Source organism: Stenella coeruleoalba, assembly GCF_951394435.1.
Source record: "Stenella coeruleoalba genome assembly, chromosome: 16".
Lineage (NCBI taxonomy): Eukaryota > Metazoa > Chordata > Mammalia > Artiodactyla > Delphinidae > Stenella > Stenella coeruleoalba.
In genome coordinates, this window is record NC_137162.1 from 39,026,360 (window position 1) to 39,050,122 (window position 23,763).

Sequence of the window (23,763 nt, forward strand, 5' to 3'; positions counted from 1 at the left end):
CTGTTGAACCATTTGTTTATCTCTGCACCACTACCACACTCTCAATTATGTGGCTTTATAGTAACTCTTGATATGCAGTAGTGTATGTCCTCCAAATTTGTTCTTTTTCAATACTCTTTGCTGTTCTTATTGTTATGTAATTCCTTATAAATTTGGGAGTTTCCACAGAAAAAGTTAAAATTTTGAGATTGAACTGAAACTTTGAATCCACCTAGAGAGAATTGACACTTTTACAATTTTGAGTCTTCTAATTTAGGAACATGGCATAACTTTCCATTTATTTATTCCTTCTTTAATTTTCTCTCAGTAATTTGTTGAATTGTGTGTAGAAATCATTTAAATATTTCATTAATTGCATTCCTAGATATATGTTGTATTTTGCAGATATTAAAAATGGTATCATTTTGAAAAAATGTTTCTTTGCTTATTGCTGGTATAGAAAAATATTATTAATTTTTAACATTAACTTTTTTTTTTTTTTTTTGGGTGGTACGCGGGCCTCTCACCGTTGCGGCCTCTCCCGTTGCGGAGCACAGGCCCAGCGGCCATGGCTCACGGGCCCAGCCGCTCCGCGGCAAGTGGGACCCTCCTGGACCGGGGCACGGACCCGCATCCCCTGCATTGGCAGGAGGACCCTCAACCACTGTGCCACCAGGGAAGCCCTCACATTAACTTTTTATACACTGACCTTGCTAAAGTCACTTATTCTATTTGTCTGGAATTCTACGTACTTGAGTATGTAATATTCTTTCCTAATCTTTATGCATTTTATTACTCTTTCTTACCTTATTTCAGTGGCCAGGACCTCGTTTATGATGTTGAATAAGAGGACTGATAATGGGCATCATTTCTTTTTGTGATGTGAGGGGGAACTCTTTCAATATTTCACCAGTATATGATGAAGTTTCTTGTAGATTTTTCTGGTAGATATCCTCCATCAGATAAGTACCCTTCTTTGTCAAACTTTTCAAGATTATTTAAAAATCATAAATGGATATTGAATTTTATCAAATCCTTTTCTGTATCTGAGACAATTATTGTTATTGATTTCTACCTGAATTCCACTACAATAAGAGTACATGATTTCAGTCCTTTGAAGTTTGTTGAAACTTGTTTTATGGCCTGGAATATGGTCAATTTTAATAAAAATTGCTTATGCACTAGAAAATAATGTGTTCTGTAATTTTGGAGTGAGTGTTCTACGTATTGCAATTAAGTTTGTTAAATATGTTGTTCAAATCATCTATATCCTGATTAATTTTCTTTAAATATATTGTTCAAATTATCTATATCCTGATTAATTTTCTATCTCCTTTTCTATCAGTTATTGAGAGCAATAAGTTGAAATCATCTAATAGGATTGAGAATTTGTGTATATCTCCTCTTAGCACTAGGAATTTTTACTTCACATGTTTTGAGGCTGTTATTAAGTGCATATAAATTTAGAATTATAGTTCCTTCATGATAAATCAATCCTTTTATTATTGTGACATGTTCCTCTTTATCTCTAGTAATACTTATTTTCTTAAAATTTTCTTTGGTATTAATAGGGCTACATCAGCTTTTTTTTCAGTTTGTGTTTAGTTTGTACACCTTTTTTACTCTAAACCATTCTGTTTTCCTATATAAAAATTGTTTCTTGTAATGTGTATATACTTGTTTTATTTTTAAGTTCATGCAAACAGTCTGTCTCGTATTTGGAGTATTTAATGTTTACATTAGTTTAGTAACTGGTACATTTTAACTTAAATCTATTTGTGTTCTACTGTGTTTCCTTTTCTATTTAAGTTTTTCTCTCTTTTTTGCCTATACTTGAATTAATAAATTATTTTTATTATTCTGTTTTCTATTCATCAATATTTCATTTATGCATTTTATTTCTTTTAGTAGTTACTCTATAAATTACAACATGCAATGCATCCTTGAACTAGCAAAATTAAAGTTAAATTAATGCTTTTATTACTTCTCAGGCAGTACGATGACCTAACAACACTGTTAACTCTATTGGTCTCCTATCTCTCATATTATTGTTGTCAGATGTTATTATTGTTTTGTACAGTAATCATTCATATAGATTTAACATATTTATTCTTATACTTATTTTTTCCTTCTATCTTCATGCTTTCATCTAATTTCATCTGATTTTATTTTCTTTCTTCCTGAAGAATGTTTTTTAGTGTCATCTTTAGTGTGAATGTGTTGGTGACAAATTCTCTGGTTTTTGTTTCTCTGACAATGTATTTACTTGCTTTTATTTTCAAAAGATACTTTTGTCAAGTATAAAATTCTAGGTTGGCAGTTTTGTTTTCTTCTAACCCCTGGTGACTACCATTCCATTGCCCTGAGGCTTTCATTGTTTCAATGGAAAAATCAACTGTCATCTTATTGTTGTTCCTTTGCATGGGATGAGTATTTTTCTCTGTCTGCTCTTAAGAGTTTTCTCTTTATTATTTTATTATGATTATAAGTAGTTTTACAATGATATATCTAGAGATGTGTGTGTTTGTGTGTCTCTTTGTGTTTATTATGCTGGTGGTTTACTGTGCCTCTTAACATCATGGCTTGATATAGCTTTAATCAGTTTTGGAAAATTCATAGCCATTATTTCTTCAAATATTGCTTCTGCCCTATTCTCTCTTTCCTCTCTTTTTGGGACTCTTATTATATATAGATTAGACCTTTTCCCTATGCCCCTGCATCTCATATCATTTTTTTCTGTATTTTATTCATTTTCTCTATTTAATCTAGCTATTTTCTTTGGACTTTTCTTCTTATTTACTAATTCTGACTCCTGTTGTTAAATGTTAGTGCAGAATTATGAAAATTTAGTTACTCTTTTTTTCAGTTCTAAAACTTCTTTCATAGTTTTCAGTTTTCTGTTAAAGTTACCAACATTTCCGTCATATTTCTAAGGCATATTTATCACAATTATTTCAAAGTCCATATCAGATAATTCCAACACCAGGATCTCGCATCAGTCTGCTTTTGTTTTTTTCATAGCTTTAGGTTATGTGGTATTGTCTCTGTATACCAAGCTGTTTTTGATTGAATTCTGGATATTGTACATGAAAAATCATAGAGATAGGGCTTCCCTGGTGGCTCAGTGGTTGAGAGTCCGCCTGCTGATGCAGGGGACACGGGTTCATGCCCTGTTCAGGGAAGATCCCACATGCTGCGGAGCGGCTGGGCCCGTGAGCCATGGCCGCTGAGCCTGCGCGTCCGGAGCCTGTGCTCCACAACGGGAGAGGCCACAACAGTGAGAGGCCCGCGTACCACAAAAAAAAAAAAAAAAAAAATCATAGAGATAATTTGAGGTTCTGGGTGATGTGATCTTCCTCCAGTGATGATTTACTTTTGCTCTTGACAGGCAGGCTGATGAGGGGCATGTCACCTTAGTCCAGTTATGGACTGAGAAGATTTGAAGATGAGTTTCCATCTTGATGAGTCAGTTAAGATTTAGCCTTATGGTTTTGAAATGGTTGGGCTTGGACTCCAGTTTTTGTCCCTTCAGCTCCATGAGACTTTTAGAACCTTTGTTGGACTTCTTAGCCTCAGCTTCTCATCTGTACTATTATTTATCTTCTTAGGAGTGTTTTGCAATTGGTAAATGCCTCGAAATTTACCAATTTACCAATGAATGTTGGCTTGAGCACTTTTTTTCTCTGAGATATTAGCCCTTCAATTCCTTACTGCTTGGAAATTTTCCAGTGCCTTAAACATTTTCTTTTTTTTTGCCCAGCTTTTGTAGTTATTCTTGGTGGGAGGGTTGGTCAGCAACAAGCTAATTCTTTATCACTAGAAGAAGAGTTGATAAAAGCTTTTAATAAATATCAGACAACTAGTATCTAATTGAAACATGAAAGGTTTAAAAGAAAAGAACAAATAGGCTATTAATTTTGATTCATGGTAGTATTTTAAATTTTGATAATTTTGATAGGAGGGTCTCAAAACTAATATTTTAGAATGTCAATGTGCACTTTTAGAGAAACATTAATATTTATTTAAATTCTAACTTGAAAAAAATTGGGTACACTTTATATACTGTTAAGAGTGTGCCAATTGTTGGCTCTTATGACGATATTTTTCCTTGTTAAGACTAATGTTAAAAGGTGATCAACATTGCCATTTATTGTCAGGAAGTTAATGAATACTTCACATTTCAAGTGTCTTGCTAAGAGTCATTATTTTCTAAATTAGTTTAGTTCCAGTAACTGTATAAATGTCAAGTTTCCATTTGTATTAGTAAAGAAATTCTAACAAATAGAGCTTATTTGAGGGTCTGCTAATTAACGTCAAAGGAAGCCAATGTGATTTACCTGACAATATGATTTACTTTTATAATGAATATGTTAAACATATACAGTGCTCTGCTCATATGGAATAGAAAATGTGAACAGTAGAGGGTGCAATTGTACCTTTAGTTCTGTATTTTAGCCATTAGAAATTAGTGTTTAATAGCTGAGAGAAAAATTTGAAGAATGTACTGTTCGCTGAAGCTGTACACTATTTATGGAAGCGTGTTTAAAATAAAATAATCCATGTAAAGTAGAAGTATAAATTTCACTTTCATGTAATACTTTTCTTAACCTTGCACTTTTAGAAAGTGACAAATTTAAATCTCAATTAGAAACCATTTTCTAAAAAATATTACATTTATCTGAATAAAGAATGCTTTTTTTATATAGAGAGAGGTAAGGCATACATATCTCAATAAGATATTTTTCTTTTATAGAGCTTAATTACTGTTAATTACAGATATTTTTTCCTCTTGGGAAATACTTCCAAAAGGATTATGTCTATTGATAACTGCAACACCACGAGACTCCTATTTCTTAAGAAAAAAATATAAATAAGACCCACTAGAAATAAATGATGCAATGTCAAAAGAGTTCTTACATTCAAACAGTTATTAACACAGCTTTTATTGAAGATCCAGAAGTTTCAGACAGTTGCAAATCAGAAACTTAGATTTCCATTTCAACCCTGAAGCAGCATTATACTATCGCAGCGCAGAGCTTCACTTATATAGATTTGTGAGGGATATGTGTTCAAAGCTTTGAAATCCGTATCTCCAGGTTAGACTCTCTTCCATAGCTAGGGGTCTCCTTTTGTTTTCTCATAGGAAAAGTTTGGGCTTAGGTTTCTGTAACTTTGACAAAAATTAGCTTTATCACAACACCTATATTCCAGTGAAATAAATTTGAAGAACTTAGGAAACCTTCTTGCTGATTTTTTTAACTTATAGGAAACATCTACCAGAGCAATATTCCTTTTTTTTTGCATTAACAAACTCTATACTCCTGTCTTTTGGTTCAATTGGAAAGCAATTTAACATTTAGATTATTGCTAACACCCAAAGGTTAGCACTTCAGCGCTTGGCTAGTTAATTGTGGTATTCAGCTTATGCTTTTGTTTGAAGGGCCTCTCCTGATATTCTATAGAAAGAGCAAAAGAAAGAACAAGAGAGAGGCGAGGGAGGTGAGTATATCACTTTAAGAATTAAGTTATTGAATTAAAAGTATTATTAGAGATAAATTTGCTTTTTGAGCTTCATTTCAATCTGAACTTCCAAAGCCATTGTAAATGAGGTGATCAGACAGAACGTAAGTCTTGGTTAATAATCACTGCATAGGGTGATTACAAGTACTTTAACTGGAAGCATCTGCTTTCAAAATAATATCAACTGAGTTTTCTAAAAAGATGTAGGTATTAAGAAGGACTAGTAAAAACAGGCCAAATCCAAATAAAGCAGTCAGCTTTTTGAAGGAGTAGCTAGAATTTGTGAAGAAACAAAGGAAAAAAATTACAGAATTGCTGATGCTATAGATGCTGCCAGTGTTATATGAAAGAACACTGCACCTTGAAGACAATATATTATAAGCCTCAAGTAAGCAAGACTCTGAGATTACAGCAATTTAAAAGTGCATTAAGAGAGTTGCTTGTGAGGTGTAATTTGAAAAGGTGTTTGGGTATCAAAAAATATCATTTCCTAGAAATATTTCAAGGTGGAGGTAGAAAGCACAGTTACGGGTCTTAATCAGGCAAATACGTGGTTAAAAGAGTGATGTAAATGTTTTTATTTTTTCCTGCAGAAGGAAAACACATATTTAAACTAAGCCTCTGATTGATTTGATTTATTCCACACAGAACATGCAGAATTATAGAGAGCCAAAGTATCAACTTTCGGAAGAATCACCATATCATATTTTTCATGTCGCCTTTTGCTACCGTGTTATAGAGAAATTCATTACCTGTTTTCACTTTTAAGTTGCACTTACTACATTAATATTGGTTATATATATATATATATATATACACACACACACACACCCCATATATCACATACACATCTATACACGCCTGTGTATGTGCACACACACACATATTCCAGGCTAATTTTGGTCATAATATTCTAGTTTCAAAGGTTTTACCTAAGTTGATTATTTTAAGTGGTTAGAACCAAATTTGAACTTCCTGTCCAAGGGCAACGGATATCACAAATCTTTGCAGGAAGAGCGTAGAAAATCAGTGCTATTTAGAACCCAGACAAACACTTGACTTGCAGAATTCCTGATTGAGACTTCAGATTTAGGACAGCTGCTCCTCAAGGGTAATTATACTGAAGTTTCTGAGGCTTATGATACGTGCATTTCTGAATGACACCCTAGTGAGGGGTGCAAACTCTGAAGCCCATCTTCGCATTGCATCAAAGGATACTTAGTTCAGCTTGTTGGTTGGATCTCTTGGTGGAGAGAGGGAAAATTTTTCTGTTTATTGATGGTGGTGTGTTGTAAATACTAAATAAATATTTGCTGAATTCATTCATTTAGTCCTACCTTTGTCCATTCAATGCAGTTGACAAACATGTAGGAAGGGCCTCCTTGTTCTGAGTGTTGATGGACAAAATAGAGTTCCTTGCTTTCTTGGAGTTTACAGTCTAATGGATAAGGTAGCTATTTAACAAATATCCTTGCAAATAATATATAATTAGAAATGATGCAAGTGCTATTATAAGGGAAATATTATAGAGATGATTCAGAAGGGTTATCAGAAGAAGTGATATTTGAGAAAAGAACAGAAGATTGAGTTAGTTGAGTTACTGACTCAAGAGATGGAATGTGGTGATCGGGAAGCAGCGGGATTGGGATTTTCGGGTAGTGAAAGGGGATAGGAGAAGGATTTTCCAGGCAGGAAGAGAATGAACAGTGGAAAAGTTCTAAAACGTTAAAATGAAATTGCTCGGTGCCTGGAGATTTATGATAACGAAAAGGTTAGTTTAACACTTACGTAATTCATTATTAATCAATTGCTCTCCTGATTGCAGTCCCATTGCAATTTTCCCTTGAATATTTTCCAACCTGAGCAATAATCCTATGACCCAGCCTAATTTTTAAGAGAGGAAATGTGACTGTGGGTCAAATGGCAATGTCAGTCGTTCCTGTAAGCCCTAAATTTGTCATATGCTCGTGGTTTTCTGTCATGTCATTGGCTGTGGTGACAGGCTGGGTAAGTTGTGGTTTTAAAGGGGAGATACTGGTGGTTGGCAGTACTGTTGGTGGTTCCAGAACTGTATATTCATGTCCCTGATACTGCTGTATATGTAAATACTGATAAGGAATTCCACAAATGGGAAAGGTGCTTGTAGCTTTTAATAAATTGTCTAATTTATCTTTAAACATTAAATACCATATACATTCAGGTTCATCACTTAAAGTATTAGAACAGAGAAAGTCTAGTTGTTTAAATCAACTGTATATATTTACTATATATTTATTTTGGAGATTAACGGTACACATGGGAAAATTAAAAATTCTGAAAAAATAATAGAGAGAAATCTGTTTTATTGAATTTTTTCAGTGTCTCCCAAACATTTTTGGCCATGGAACCCTTTTTAGTTATACTAATAACCATTTGAAGGAACTAGTATTCTTTTAGTTCATATTTTGAGGAAATACTGGGTTGTAGTATATGTTCTGATGGGTGAGGGCTCTCAGTTAGAGTTACTGGGTTGCTAACAAAGCTGTCCATTGACCACTGAGTTGAGCTTTTTTACCAGCTGTTACCATATGCTTTTTCTTGTGTTTTCTTCATCAATTATTCCAATTTCTCACAATTGGCTATTCCCTCATTCCAGAATATGAAAATTATGTAATGTGTTAATAATTTGCTTGTAGATTAGTGATTAAAATATCATATACTTAGAATATTAAAGTACAAAATTATTTTATTTGAAAATATTAATGTAATACAAATTTTAAGTGCTATGTATTTCAATGCATTTTAAAATACATCTTTACTGTCTTTGTGTTTTTTCCTTTGCAAAAGTTTTGTAGGGTACTCCAGTAGAACATACTAAATGAATAAAGTCACATTTTGGCATATTCTAAAGTTAAATGGTCAAAATGTCATTGATCATTAAAAATGTCAAATGGTCTCAGACCAATTATATGATTTGAGGAACTCAAACAAGTGTCACTGTTTGAATTCAGAGAGTTCACAGTTTAGGTGTTACCTTTTAATTTCTGTGAATTGCAGACAAATTTTCTCTTTCTTGGTAATGATGTCTTTCGTATTTTAAGGACTTTTAAAACCCCGTAATGTGAGGACACCTGAGTTGTGTGTCTGGAAAGAGAAAAAGAGAGATGGTTTACTCTATTTCCCCATATAGATCTTTGTTAAATAAGGTGGATGCAAAAAATGCGTCCACCTCACGTATCTACCTTTACTTTGACATAAACGAGGGTTGATTTGGAGAGTGTGGTTTATATTTCATACCTGTGAGGCACGTGTGAACACACACACACACACACACACACACACTCTCTCTCTCTCTCTCTCTCTCTCTCTCTCTCTCTCTCTCTCTCTCTCTCTCTCTCTCTCCCTCTCCTTCATGTAATGTAGATCCTCAAAGTAGCAACAAAAGTTCCATATGGTTTGAGTATATCGAGAAGCATACTAGAACTAATTAGACATTTCAAAGACATTTTATTATATTTTGTTCTCTGCAGCAAATTAAAGTGTTCTGAATTGACTTTAACAACTATTAATTTTTAAGAGATAAGAGGATTTTCATGTGAATTGAATCAGGCTTCTATGTACAGTATAAATAAATTGGCCAGTGAATGCATATTATAACTTTCAGAACACTATGCTGAGAATTAGGAGACTTGGGTTTTAAACTCTGCCTTGGGTGAGTCATTTAACTTCCTTGGCCTTTAACTTGCCTGAAATTTGAAATGAGGAGGTTGAATTACATAATCTCTCTGGTACATTCCAGCTCAAAATTCTGTGATATCCATTACTAGTAGAGAATAAGACCTTTGCTTTGTTTGTTTAGGAGGTGAGGAAGGGTGGGGTGTCAAACCATGGCAGATGTTGTCGTCAGTCCTTCAGTTCTTTGTATTTTGGGAGTGCCCGTGAGAGGGGCATAAAGTAACTGAAATAATGGGCCATGTGTGGAAATGCTGCTACCGTAGGTGAGTTTCAGTTCTGTGACAGCTGAGAGTTACTTGCTGGGTACTGAGAGAGGGTCTGACCAGTGGACACTGCAAAGTGGAAACGAGCAGTTTTCACCAAATTCTCTATGTGCCTAACAGCAGCAATTGCTTTTAACCTTCCACAACTAAATTTTTGAAGGTTACCCTGTCATTTTTTCCACTTAGAATTGGTATTTAACATAGATGCTTTTCTAAGGAAGATAGATAGAATTTTGACTGTACTATATTCTATGAAAAACTTAGATGAATTTTTCATAATAACTCCTTTAACTCTGATTCTTGAATAAAGACATTCTTACATATTGTAATGACTCAAACAGACACTAATTCTTCTGCTTAATACCAACAAAAGTGTAGAAATCCCTATTTTTTATCTCTTTCTATGGGGCATTAAAACCATATGATACTTTACATATTGCTGTTTTGGGCAACTTATTTATTGTATAGGTGTTTGCATGTTTGTCTGTTAAGTTTAAATTTGAACAACTAATATTTAAAGTATTCTTACCTACCAGTCTGTGCTTTGAAAAATGAATTTTAAAAAATCTAGTCTGGACAAGGGAGAAATTATTCTTTTCTGGAAATATACATTGGGCAAAATGACTGATAATTTTACATGTGGTTACAAATACATAGCAAATAGTGTATGCATCCTTGTTCCAAGGGTAATGCTTTCATTAATATCAGGTACCAAATTTTGGCCCTAGAATGATATCTATTTGTTTTACCAGCCTACGACTTCATTTGCCTATCATTAGAGATGGACTTCTGGATTTCCATCTCATGATTATATAAAAGTCAAATATCAAGAGTTTCCTTAATTTGAAGCTAGTTAAGTTCATGAGAGTGAAGATTTCTATATGCGTCCCTACTGTATCTTTTTGACTGCAGCTTCCCCTCTCCTCCAAATCTCTGACATTCTCACAGTCGAAACAAAGGTCTTGCCATTTTTCTCTTGCCCAGTTCATTCAAGTTATTCACTGATAAAACCCCGATTCACTCAAACTTCTGTTTTATTGTTTTTCTTACATCTTAAGTACTTTCCCACCTTACTAATTTTAATAAGTTCGCTAGCAAAGTATGGTTTTTCACTTTTACTTTAAATTTTGATTAAAAAACAAGTGGGAAGAAAATGACCAAGTTATATCAGCTGCTAAATGCTATTTAAAATAAAAGCGACAATAAAAATATCGTTGACTCAGAGCTATTCTCCTCTGAGTCACATGCTGTCAAATATGTTTTCAAATGCAAAATAACTTTTGCAAATATTTTTGAATATTTTGTGGGAAATATTGATGCATTGAGTTAGGAAATGATGTACATTTAATATGCCAGAAAAATCACTGAAATGGAATTGAGAAACTAATTTATTAATCAGATACAGGAGATATTATGTTGCATTCTCATGCATATATTCACTGGACTTAAAATGCAGTAAAATATTTTGAGAAGAAAGCATTTTAAATGCCGTTTTATGCATTAAAAATGTTTCCATTTATGAAAGAACCATGGAAAACTTAATACTTTTCTTCTTAAAAAACTTTTATTTCTTTTGGTCTTTGGAAATGGTCAGCTGAGTAAAGAGTACAAAGCAATTGTCTTCTTGGTAGATAGTGCATGGATTTCCATGCACATTAGTTTAGGCTGGGGTCCAATAATAACTTACCATCATCTTAAGCAGTGGAATATAAGAATTCATTTCAAGTAATATTAACTATGACACTAATTCGGTATTAAACTCTAAGCACATTAGCAAGTATGGTACAATGCACTATTACTTTCCAAGTCTCTGCAGTAAGTTTTTCATCATTAACGTTTTATGGTTTTCTTTTTCCTTTTCCATCCAGAACTTATCATTTCAGTAGTATGACTTCTAAACAACTCAACCATTAGAATTTTTACTTACATTCATTTAATTATGCATTCCTGGTGGCCACATCTAGCCACCAACACAGTAGTAAGAATAATCTAATTTTATAGGACTTAATCAACTAGCAGGAGCTTGAATTGTTGTGCTTAATCTATAGGAAGCCAATCTGTCTAAATTCTAGATTTTTATAAGAAAGATAAACCAAAAAGAGAGACTTGAATCCTTGTCTAATTTATCAAAGTATAATTAAAATTCTATTGTCTGACTCATCTCCCCTTACAGTCCAAAGACAATTCCTGTGGTGTATTATGCATCGAAATGGGATGATTGCTTTCCTAAAATACATTCACACAAACAAATGCATAAGTGGGTTTGTAATGTGCTTAAAATAATAGGTATTATTATTACAGATCTTCCTTGGTTTTACTTTTCTGTCAGTAACTTTGAACACAAAATGTGAAAATATAAAATAGAGAGGTTCTGTTCTGCAATCCTGAATTATATAGGGCGACCAACCATCCTGGTTTGCCCAGGACCAAGGGGTACTTAGGACTTCAGTTTAAAAACTAGGACAGTCCCAAGCAATTTTAATATGAAAACCAGGACAGGCCCAGGCAAATGGGTGCAAGTTGGTAACCCTAAATCAAGATGAAATGGGGCTGAAGTGGAGACAGTTTGGGGAAAAGGAACTTTTAAAAAATCTTTTCCTGCTCTTTTAGGATTTTCCAAATTTCTCCTCTTTCCACATATCCAACCCCAAAGTCAGGCTAGTTAATGTTAAGTAATGTTTTATATCTCGGGATCCAGAACAAGGCATTAGCAACCCTTGGAAGTCCTGCAGAAGGCAATGAAGGGCAGGGGTATGGGATTGAGCTCTGCATCAGATGGTCTTTATTTGAATCCAGGCTTTGATATTCATTGGGTGGGAGATCCTCTGCCTCCCTTTTGTCAAATATAAATGGAAATAATAATAATGTCCAACTCGTAGGGTTACATGAACAGTGCCTGTCGTGCATTAAGAGCTCCAGGAAGTTAGTTATTTTTCTTGCGGTCTTGATTAAGAACAACAGTTTTGAGCAAGCCAGTATGTTTACCAGTAATAGTAACCTTCATATCTAGATTCTTAGGGTTACTTGTTCTAGCAATTTTCTGCAAGGGGAGGCTTCCATGACCCAAAACATAGCTCATCTATGTTTTGTTTGTTTTTGGTTTTGGTTTTTGCTGTTCAAGACATGTACATGAAATGGCAGAAGAAAATTTCAAACTTAGGACTCCTGCAGGAAATGTAGCACCAGTGGAATGGGCAGCTGGATGACGAAATTACCAGAGTTCTTCTGAGGCTAATTATGTTTTTAGTGTAGGATAATAAATTCTAAAGGCTTTATTTTTTTTAATGGCCAGTATTATGATAAAGCTGAATTACTGAATGTCTTATTAAGTGATTCTGAGATTCCATTAAGGAAGGTGTGATAATATTTATTCTCAGTCATGAGAGTTGCATGCAAAATTGAAGAGCATCAATATGCCACAGGTGGGTCTGGCTACTGGTGGAACTTTGCTTCCATCAGAGCTACAACAAAGAGAGACTGCTGAAAGTAGGTTGTGAGTTGACTATGGAATTCTAGTGTATAAATTAAGTTCCTTCAAAATTGCATTGTTCTGTGCTTCAGCATCTAACATCAAGACTTCATCCCAGAAATTTAGTGGGAGAGCTCAACATATGCAGTTCCACTCCATTCCAAATTTGTGGTAGCCTAATAGCAGGAAGTAGACTTGTGCCTGATCTGTGATATTATAACTTAGCCAATTAACTTTACTATAAGACATATAGTAAAACCTGTCTGTTGAAATGAAACTACAAAACCTTGATTATTTATGTAAAATTTATTTCCAGCATTTACCAAATACAATGCAAAAGATATTTAAGAAAATATTGGAATCACTCAAAAGGTTGAGATAGAAAACCAGGGTCCCTCAGGATTTAAACCGTCAAGAACAGCATTGAAAAACTTGCTTAAAATATTTATTTTGACTTTAAAAATGGAAGGGAAAAGCCTAGAATTCTGGATTTTGCATATACAATTATAAAGTATTTAAGGGCAATTTTACTTTTTCATCGTATAGGCTAATACAACCAAATATGTTCTTACACCTTAAATACCTTTTAAAGTGTAAGTCAATTGTAATAGTCATATCTTCCCAGCTGTTTAGTTTCTTTGCATTTATTACAACAGATTCCTGACTCTCACTATGGGATTCATCAAGGAATATATTTTGTATCACAAGAATTCCATTTAAAATGAAAATGTAACATGGATATATCCTGTAGTGGCATGTAGATATGATAGCTTAAATAATGAAAAATATTTACATAACAGTGGAAGAAACTTCACTTTTGTTAAAAAAAACCCAAAGAAACCTGACTTTTTTTTTGGTTGAACTGCTATTTTTTATTTTGGGGGAAAAATGCTGTAGTTTCTTTTATCCTTTTTACATGTAGACAAGCTTTCTACAAATGAAGAAGAATCTTCTCTACTTTGTGCTGCTCAAAGAGATTAAGTAATCCCCATTTAAGCCTCAAATGAGCCTTAAAACATAACTCTGCTTAGCAGTTGTCTAATGATATCCCCTATACATTGCTCCTGATATATTTTTAGACATAAACTCTTGGGCTCCTGCACCCTATAATAGATCTATAGGGAAAAAAAGTCTCATTTAGTTTTAGACATTTTGCCATGGAATTAAAGAATTCCCATAGGTTAAATAAGATAAGAATTTGGCCTTTTTCCTGGGAGAAGGAAAATGTCACGGAAGCTCTTTTAGAATGGAGTCAGTTATACAAAGCCAGAGCACTTCTGCTTGGTTTAGTTTTAATTAAAACAACAATAATTCAGAACTCCTACTTGCTGCTATCAGTATCTGTAAGTTATTCATGTTTATTTTGGGGAATTATCCACTTTATATATCACATTCTGAAAGAAACGCACTTCTGAAAATATCCATGTTGGAAAGCAGAAAAATTAAGTGTCATATCATTTGTACTGAGAGAATTAAATCATCATCTGGGTAGAAGAATGTTTAGGACTATATATCCTTTTTCATTTATACTTCTAGTTACAAACAAGTACACTTTAAATCAAAAAGCTTATAAATGTGACATTGACTAGCTGGTTCTGTTCTTTTCTTTCCTCCCCTCCCCCTCCCCATTCTTTTCTTCTTCTTCTTACTTAGATAGAACAGGCTGTGTATTCAATAGCAAAAGTGAGCACTTTTTGGGGGGGGGGGACTGATATATATGTCCTTGGCTAAATTTAGATTCCAGTGAATAGTTCTGGATTGCAATTCAGAATTTTAATTTATTTTCTACCTACTTTGTTTTATTTGGTGTTAAGGAATGGCCAAATAGAGCATCGAGGATTATAACACTGAGTTCTCAAGAACAGTAATTAGAGAACTGCAGTTAAGATGCTAAAATTTTAAATGATTTGGTGAAGATTTAGGTAAATATGAGGAATTTAAGTATTATGGAGGATTCTAAACACGATGGGAGAATTACCCTTGGACAGAAAGGATGCTACCTAAATTGTCATCATTTTAGGAAATATTGAGCAGGCAGGGATGGGGTCGGAGGTGGGAGTAGGTGGAGGGGGGCGGCACTTTACCACAGCCCGTCTAGGATCCTCCTTTTCTTTAAGATTTTCCCTCTTCTTCGAAGTTTGTGTCTTGCCATTCAAGTGGAAGGATACAGCCCTAACGGCTGGGTTGTCAAGGAAGTAATTTCAAAGATATGGTTCCATTTCAGGATGAACTTTTTGGAACTCTGCAACGATTTTGACCCGCCCTGCGCTCCCCGCCCAGAATTCAGCACAGGGAAGGAGCAAGACCGTTCCATAAACTATTCCGCAGACACTGGTTTAAGTGGGAGGGGCAGTGGGGAAGCTGAGCAGCCCTCTGGGGCACAATCCCGTTTCGACCCTTGCCCCAAAAAGAGTTCATTAATCCGTGTTTGAAAGGAGCGGAAAGGGGAGTCATTCGCAGGAGCTGGCAATGCTGACGGGGGAGAAAAAAAATCAGAAGCTCCCTCCCTCATCCCCAAAGGCGCCTGGATGTGAGTGGAAGTCCCTCCCCTGCACGGATACTCTCTCCTTTCCTGAAAGGCAAGTTTGTTTTCAAGCGTTAGCCACCTGTGTGAGGCGCTCCCCGTGAGAAGGGCTGCGTGGAAGACGCGAGAGCTCAGCCACAGGCTGGGGAGCCTTTCTTGGTGAGGCTGGCGGTCCAGACACCTGCAGAACTCAGCGCGCTGAGCATGCAGAGCCCGCTCTGCCCTCCCTCGTCGCCAGGATTGTAGTCCCACGTCCTCCAGCCTGGTATGCTCTGGAGCCGGTTAACGCTTCCCGAGTTTGCGCGGGGTCCCCCCGGTCCTCTCCCGCCCGCCTCCCCGCCCCCAAAGTAGTGCTCCCGCCTCGCTCCGCCCGCGCAGCCCTCGGCGCGCTCAGAGGTTTATCGGGCTCCCCACACGCTCCGCCGGCTTCCTCCGGCGCCCGGCGTGAGTGACCCGGGCACGCCTGCCGCGGCCTCGTAGCCCCCATCCGAGTCCCTTCTCCCGCTCCCCTGCCATCGCGCTCCCGGCTCTTCTCCCTGGCGCTGCGGCGCCCACCGCGGTTCAGGTTGAATACCGGTTCGACCCGCCTTTTGGCTCATCCCAGCGCTCAGCCTCACAGCCCGGAGAAGTGGAATCTGCCCTGAAACTCTCGGTGGCTGGAGCCGGGAGACTGGGCATGCTCAGAAGCCAGGGCTGGCTTTGGTCTCAAGTAGGAAGCTTTCGCACTCGGGAGGCAGCAGCGACTTTGGGGAAAGTTGATCGGAGAGGGGAGGACGCCCCAAGACGCGGAGCAGCGGCAGGAAGGAGCCCCCGGCAGCCCCGAGGAGCATGGGCACCCTGCGGGATTTACAGTACGCGCTCCAGGAGAAGATCGAGGAGCTGAGGCAGCGGGATGCTCTCATCGACGAGCTGGAGCTGGAGTTGGATCAGAAGGACGAACTGATCCAGAAGCTGCAGAACGAGCTGGACAAGTACCGCTCGGTGATCCGGCCGGCTACCCAGCAGGCGCAGAAGCAGAGCGCGAGCACCTTGCAAGGCGAGCCGCGCACCAAGCGGCAGGCGATCTCCGCTGAGCCCACCGCCTTCGACATCCAGGATCTCAGCCATGTGACTCTGCCCTTCTACCCCAAGAGTCCACAGTAAGCAGGGGTTACGCTCCGGGTCCGTGTGGCACCCTGTCGGTGGGGAGCTGCGGGTCTCTGTATTGTCTGTCGGCCCCCGCCCCTCCCGCTTGCCGTGTCTGTCCTCATCCTCAGAAATGTTTCATTTTAACGGGCACTTCTTGCGGGGCTGTGCACGTTTCTCAGAGTCAGACTCACTGCACCTACCTTGCCTTCGTGTCTTTGTCAGATGTCAAGCTATTCTTTCTTTTTTTTTTTTTAATAAACATATACATTCATATAGGCCCCCTACTGTACGTAGAGTTTGAATGCGCCCCCGGTGTGCACTGTGCTGTGTATGTGTGAGTGTGAGAAGAGGAATAGAAAGCCCCGTCTCCCAAATGCCCTGGCAAACCTGCCCAACCGGAAAATCCTAACTGCAGGCTCATCAGACTTGAAATGAAATGCGTCTGCTATCACCCTTACTTTCTATGCTTTTGTGGCGCTCCTGGATTTCTCTACATGCCGGCGTTTCTCGCTGGTACCCTTCGAAGCTGATGTTCTGGCATCATCAAAGTGTCAAAAATAAGCAAATACACATATGAAAGGGAAGATTTTTTGATTTCCAGAATTCGACGACATTTACAATCCACCTGTGGAAGCCTAGTCTGTTGATTTTTTTAAAAAACATATTTTTAAATAACATCTGAGGGAGAATATTGCTTATTTTCCTTAAGGAATTTATATAATGTTGCTAATGGGGGGTGCCTCTGTCTCCCAAGAGGGTTGCATGTTTCTAGGGTCAGATACAGAGAAGTACACTTATCTTTATTGACAACGTGGGCACATTGTTTGCCTTACTCCTGGCTTCTGAAGCAACTACTCTGGTATTCTAGCATTTTAGACAACTGTGTAGTTCTGATGTCAGTGGGCTTCACAACTTGGGTGGGAAAATTGAATGAAGCTTCTTATACACCACTCAACTCAGAGTTCTTACAGAGAGTAAAGTGGCAGGAGCATGAAGTTAATATGGAATGAGCACCCAGATGAATGGTATTTTAAGTTAATAGATAATGACATAATTGATAAAACGAAGGGTTTTGATACTCTATTCCTAACAGCACCACGTTGGCTGGATGACACGTGTTACATAATAATATGAGGTCCCTGGGAACCCTTCACTTTATAAACACAAAGATTTAATATAAGGAGAAAGAGTATTTGATTGTCTCCATCTGTATTTATTGGATGTGTGTGTGGGGGTGGCTTGTGAGTAGGTACTAATGATACTTTTGAAAACTTAGACGTGTAACTATCCTTGTTGGTTGCAGTAGAGCATTTGCTGTTCCTCATGCAGGTTTAGTTTAAGGAGAAGTTTGTATTCTGTGAGTGTGGGGAAGAGACAATAAGGATAAACATTTCTGAGATTCTAACCTCACAGAGTTGCCCTAATAGTTCAGTTCAGTAGATTTAGATCTGCTTTCGAAACCTGAATGATCTGAATCCACTTCAGCTTTCCCCGGTAAGTTAATTTGCAGTCCTGACATGCTTGCCTGTTTTAGCTAATGAGGTACATGACCATCTCTCCAGGGCCAAGTTTTCCATAATGAAAAAAATAAGTCAAAGACAGCTCTCTGCATCTTTCAGCATTCCATAGGATCCCATTTTAGTATCTGCAGGAATTTGGAGTAACTCAGAGCAAACTCTGCTTTTATAAAAAGACGATTTTAATAGGTTTTATTTGAAGCATGATCAAGCCAGCTGATAACTCCGGTGAAACATTCTATCAGGCAAGAGCTAAAGGAATCTAGGCAGTAGGGACCGAGCTGTATAATGTAAGTTTTAGAAATCTCTTAGTGCTTGACATGTAGAGCAACTAGATTTTTTAAAAAATCCATGGTGGAAGATGAAATTAGTGTGGCAAATAATTCACAACATTCTGTCATAATAAACATTTTACCTGTTGAACCATACTGTGCGTTCTGATATTTTTTTAATAACTTGTGCTTTAAGGAAGTCAACTATTAAGGTATCACCGTGATGGTTTTGGTGATTCTGAAGGATTATACTGAAGAAAACGATAGAATGAATGTCTTCCAAGCTTAAATAATTTTGGAAAAACATCTGTTCTTTTTTCACACTTACATAAAGAAAACTAGAATAAAATTTGCTTAAGTGTAGAGTACCTTTGGTAAGAGAAAGAGAAGTATATTGTATGCAAAACGATTATTCTTATGTCATTTGAATGATTGTACAAGATGGTTCTACAAAGAATTAGGAATTTTTGCCAAAGTGAAGGAGACTTGTTTGAATTTCTGTTTATTTCACTATAAATAATTTGATTATACCAACTTACTGGCAACAAGTGTTTATATCTTTATATTTTATTTTTAGTACAAGTTAAATTTGGTCATCATTCTTAAACTTACAGATTATTGGGAGTTGGAGTTAACATGAAACCATCTAAATAGTCCAAAATTGATTTCAAATTTATGGTCATGTAGTTTTCTATTCTCTTTCTGTTGGATATAGGTGACTACCCAGGGAATGTCCTATTCAATTATCTATGTGTGCAAATATGTTTGTTTACTTTTTGCTTACCGAGGTTATCTTCTGAGGATTAGAATCTTTAAAAACTTATTTTTTTAGTGATTTTTTGACCATTTGAAAAACAGTGTAAAATATAAATTAACGTAACATATTTGATTTGGAATTTTCCCTGTAAGCTGGAATTGGAGGGAAGGCTGTGTCAGATTCTAGCATAGAGCTGGGGCACTCCTGCTGCACCTGTGAGGCAGGGGGGTTGTTTTGGTTTGTCTCTTTCACATGTGTCTAGAAATAACCCTTAAGCCCTTTTTCTGTTGTCATTTGAAGAGCAAAGAACTGATTAGCAAATTGGAATCTATATTCTACTGCTACCAAATATCTATTTGAGAAGGTAAAACTATTAGACTATGTTTTGAATTAAATTAAGCAAATAAACCCTTAAAAATGAAAACTATATAAAAATATTCATTTTGTGAGATCAGCCTATTGATTATATATAGAGAGTGGTTCTTACGGATTCTTGAAGTAATTTTATTTCATGCTATTTTATTCCTGAAAATTGACTCTGTAATAGATTAGAACATTCTGTCACTGGTATGTTGATCTAAACCCTTTACCTATTGTAAATATTCTCAAATCCTTTCCATTTTGCTGTCATAGGGCTCTGTGTTTTTTTCAGTTGGTCTATAAAGCCTTGAGTTCCTATCAAAAGTTGTTAGTGTCTCTGTGTTTTTGTTAAGCTGTTGCTTTTCACCCTAGAGAAAACTGAATTTCAAAGAAGGATGACATATTTTGATTTGTAGTGTTACGCCTTTTGATGGTGAAGTACTTTGGAGAGCTGAGGATAGAAAGAAATATATGTTCTTATTTTTAGGGAGGCATTAATTTTAGCAAGATCTTATCTGATTTTTTTTTAAACCTTGACATTAGTACATTTCAGGAGAAATAGAATCTTCCTAAAGGCTGTCTGTTAAATTCTGTAGGAAGTTGGGAGAATTCTAGGATTTTAGTGTAATCATAGATGGCATGATATTAAAACATAGATTTCTTCATAGGTAGCAGTTAAATTTCAAATATGCCCTATAGCTCAGTTCAGTACTTTTATGGGATGCACCATGTGCAAGTTAGTGTCATGCGTTAGAGACGAGAATTGTGTAAGTCCTATGAAGGAGTTAATCAGGGCTTAACAATGCTGCACAAGTAAATATTCTAGAAAGTAGAGTAAGGTAAGTCACAGAGGAGATACCTAAGACAGGTGGCAAAATATAATTGAGCCCATTTAATTTTATGGTATCAGAAACTCTTGTGGAAGTAGAGGTATTTAAAGTAAGTATTTGATCGATGGCCATGATTTAGGTGAGTGGTGATGGGATAAGAGGGGTGGGGTTAAGGTGAGGAGGGCTGTCAGCCAAGGGAAAAGACAGCAAAAGAAAGCAGAGGGTACATCTGGGGAATGACAGCAGCTAGTGGCAGTAACAGAATACCGTGGTGGAAATTGAGGAAAAGCAAGTTTAGGCCAGAGAGAATCAGGATGAGTAGGTGAGAGGGCACTTGGCGCTTGTTTTTAGAATAATTGAGGGGTGTGTGTGTGTGTGTGTGTGTGTGTGTGTGTGCGTGCATGCACGCAGGTGTGTGGGCACAAGCGTGCACTTTACACCAAGGACTAATTGCTACCTGTTAATGAAGCTCTGCATCTCAGATGTCACTGCAGTCCACCGTCTCCCACCAGCACAGTCCTGGGAATAACTATAACTCTCCTGACTAGGTAAGAATATTGAATTTAACCAAGCAGCAGATGATTAAAACTCTCAAAGAAACTGAGTTCCACTCGTAAAGAAAGCAAGCTCCTCTTTCCACTCACTTCTAAATGTTCCCCCTGGAAACAGTCTGATTTTGTGCCACAGACTAGCATGGCAGATTCCTCACATACCCAGGCGAACCGGACCTACATGAGAATTGAACCTGAAGTCGATTTTTGAAATTCATCTTTCTTGTTCTTGTGGAGGAGTTCAATTCCAACTTAACATTATTCTGATAGACTATCCAATTTAAGTTTGATTGTTAATTTGACATCATGGTCTGTGGCAGTAAAATTGAAGTTGTGGCAGCCTTTATAAAAATAAGACCAGGCTGCTAAAACCCTATGAGGGTGTTTGGAAGCATAGTTGTGTGCCCCTAAAATGCCGCTTATAATGAAAATACTGATAAGCCCTTCAATGGAGGAGCTCCAGAGACTGCCTGAGAATATAAATGACCAACTTCCTTGCTCTACTGAGCCACATTTCCAAGCTCCTGCTACTTGTTATTTCACTGAAGAGTTGGGTTTGGAGTCCTAATGGCAAAGGGTAGAAGAAGGCAGACGATGTTTCTATTGTTGCTGTTTGTAGGTTATAAGGCATATGGACACATTTTTTCTTTCCTGTCTGCCTAGCAGTGGAGGGTCTCCATGGTATCCTAGCAACCAGATTCGAACACCAGGCTGCTTGCTCTTTCTCCCATCTCTACCATAGGTGCTGCCGCCCATCCCAGAGAACTGGGTCCGATGCTAGCACTCAGACGCTCCGACTTGAATGTTCCACGTCCTGAGGACGCAAGACAATATGATAAATAAGCACGTGCTGAAAGCAGCATTTACCAGTATGCGCAACAGCTTATTATGCAATCACATCTGTGGCACTTTGAATCCTAATCTGAACTGTTGGGCTGGCGCTGTTTACCACCCCATGCCTGACAGCCCTTCTCTACTTCCTCACGCCCAGCCTTCTGACACCGATTCCCCTTTCCTCTCACCATCTGACTGCATTCCTCGGCATCTCCTTCAAGTGTATTTTCTGGGAAGTTAACTACGTGCAGCCTGTTTGAACTCTCTGAGTGTATTTTGTTTGTAAGAGCAGAGGGATGTTCTCCCTCCAAAACTGTCATGTAAATATAAACAAGGGCTCAAAATCTGTAGCTACTCAAAACATGTTGTACAAAAGGTGGGACTACTAATATACTCTCAGAAGTGTCTTGTTTCTGAATGGATTTTATATTCAGAGTCATTAATAGGAAAAAAGCAGGAGAGAGTGGGAAGAAGAGATGTGTGTCGGGGGGGCAGGAAAGGGCAAAGCGAGATGACTATTGTGAAAGCTATGCCATGTTTGCAAAGAAGTTGGAAAGGAGCGATGGGCTTTGTGGGCAAGTGAACAGGCAGTGAGACTGGAATGGAATTTGCAAGTAAGATAGCACTTCGTGACGCCCGAATTGGAGTCTACCAGAGGCTGGCCTCCTCTGGGAGTGGGAGCCATACTGGGATTTTGGCAGAAAGTCATTAAGATGTTTCCCTTTAGACCAGTGCTTGTTTTGAATGCCTTGTATTGTCCCTTTGAAACATTCCTTAGTCTGATACCAGGGAGGGCTTGGTGGTCTTCATGCAGTCCACTGTGCAGTGCAGAAAAAGGAATGAGGAGGGCAAGTCAGTGCATCACTCTTTCTGAAAAAATACGTCAGAATGGCTAACATTTATTGAGCACCTACTCTGTGGCAGGCCACTGCCCCTTGTGCTTTACATAGATTGTCTTTTTTATCAAACAACCTTGTGAGGAAGACTCCAGATTATCCTGTTTCATGCAAGGAGCAGGACAGTAAAACTCGGAGAAACTAAGTAACTTGCTTAAAGTCACACACTTTATGAAAGGCTGAATCTGAATTGGAACTTGCGAGCCATTCTCTTTAGCCATTAGGTTCTTCTGCTTCCCAAAGGGGTGTGAGGATGAGGCAATTGCATGAAATCCTAATAAATACCATATAGGCTGTTCTCAGGCGAGTATTTGTTCACCAGTAGTTAAATAGGAAGCAGAAGAACTTTGGGAAAAGTGGAAAACATAAGATAGGACCATGGTTCCCAAACTTTGCTGCACATTAGAATCATCTGGGGAGCTTAAAAAAAACCAAACCAATTAAAATCAGAATGTCTGGGGGTGGAAGCCAGCCATCAGTATTTTTAAAAGATTCCTCAGATAATTGCAATGAACAGCACAATTTAGGAAACACTCTGATAGTTAGACAACAGGGTGTGTGTGTGTGTGTGTGTGTGTGTGTGTGTGTGTGTGTGTGTGTGTGTGAGAGAGAGAGAGAGAGAGAGAGAGAGAGAGAGAGAGAGAGAGAGAGGTTAAACAAACAGGATAAACTTTCCACTTAAAAAATTGAATGTTTCTATTGGCTAAAATCTTTAAGTACTAGGGACTTTAAAAAAGCAGATTTTTTTGGCAAATTATAGGTGTATACTATTTAGTTAATACCTTATTGTTTATTCCCCCAGGTAAGTGATCATTACCTTACCTAGTCCATCAGTTCTCAACCCTAGGCTGCATATTAGAATCACCTAGGGAATTTCGGAAACATCTTTCCTGGGGGGTGCCACCTCCAGAGATTCTGATTTAATTGCTCTCTGGTGGCCTGCAGGTGGAGGTATATTATTTGAGCTCCCAAGGTGATTCTTATATGCAGCCAGGACTGAGAACCTTTTCTGCGGCCCGTTCCACATCAGCTGTTACAGGCTCCTTGAATTCCCATGCTTTTGGAAAGTACTTTCCTTGGTTCCCTTTTACCAGTCCCAATCCCCTGCTTGCAGTGGAGCCAGGCAGCTCCAGCTCCCCAATTTCCATA

At 37.6% G+C, this 23,763-nt stretch overlaps 1 protein-coding gene across 6 annotated transcripts in view; it reads left to right on the plus strand.

Annotated features, from left to right (window-relative positions):
* PRKG1 (protein kinase cGMP-dependent 1) overlaps positions 1-23,763 on the plus strand; it is a 1,402,246-nt gene that overhangs the window by 276,698 nt on the left and 1,101,785 nt on the right. The window contains exon 1 of one of the 6 annotated variants that reach the window (XM_079899908.1): positions 16,008-16,608. The exons of the other annotated variants lie outside the window; for them this stretch is intronic. Coding sequence (XP_079756034.1) covers positions 16,298-16,608 — 311 coding nt within the window. The 5' untranslated portion in view covers positions 16,008-16,297. Of the gene's footprint in view, positions 1-16,007; positions 16,609-23,763 lie in introns of those variants that run through there. 6 annotated transcript variants of the gene reach the window in all.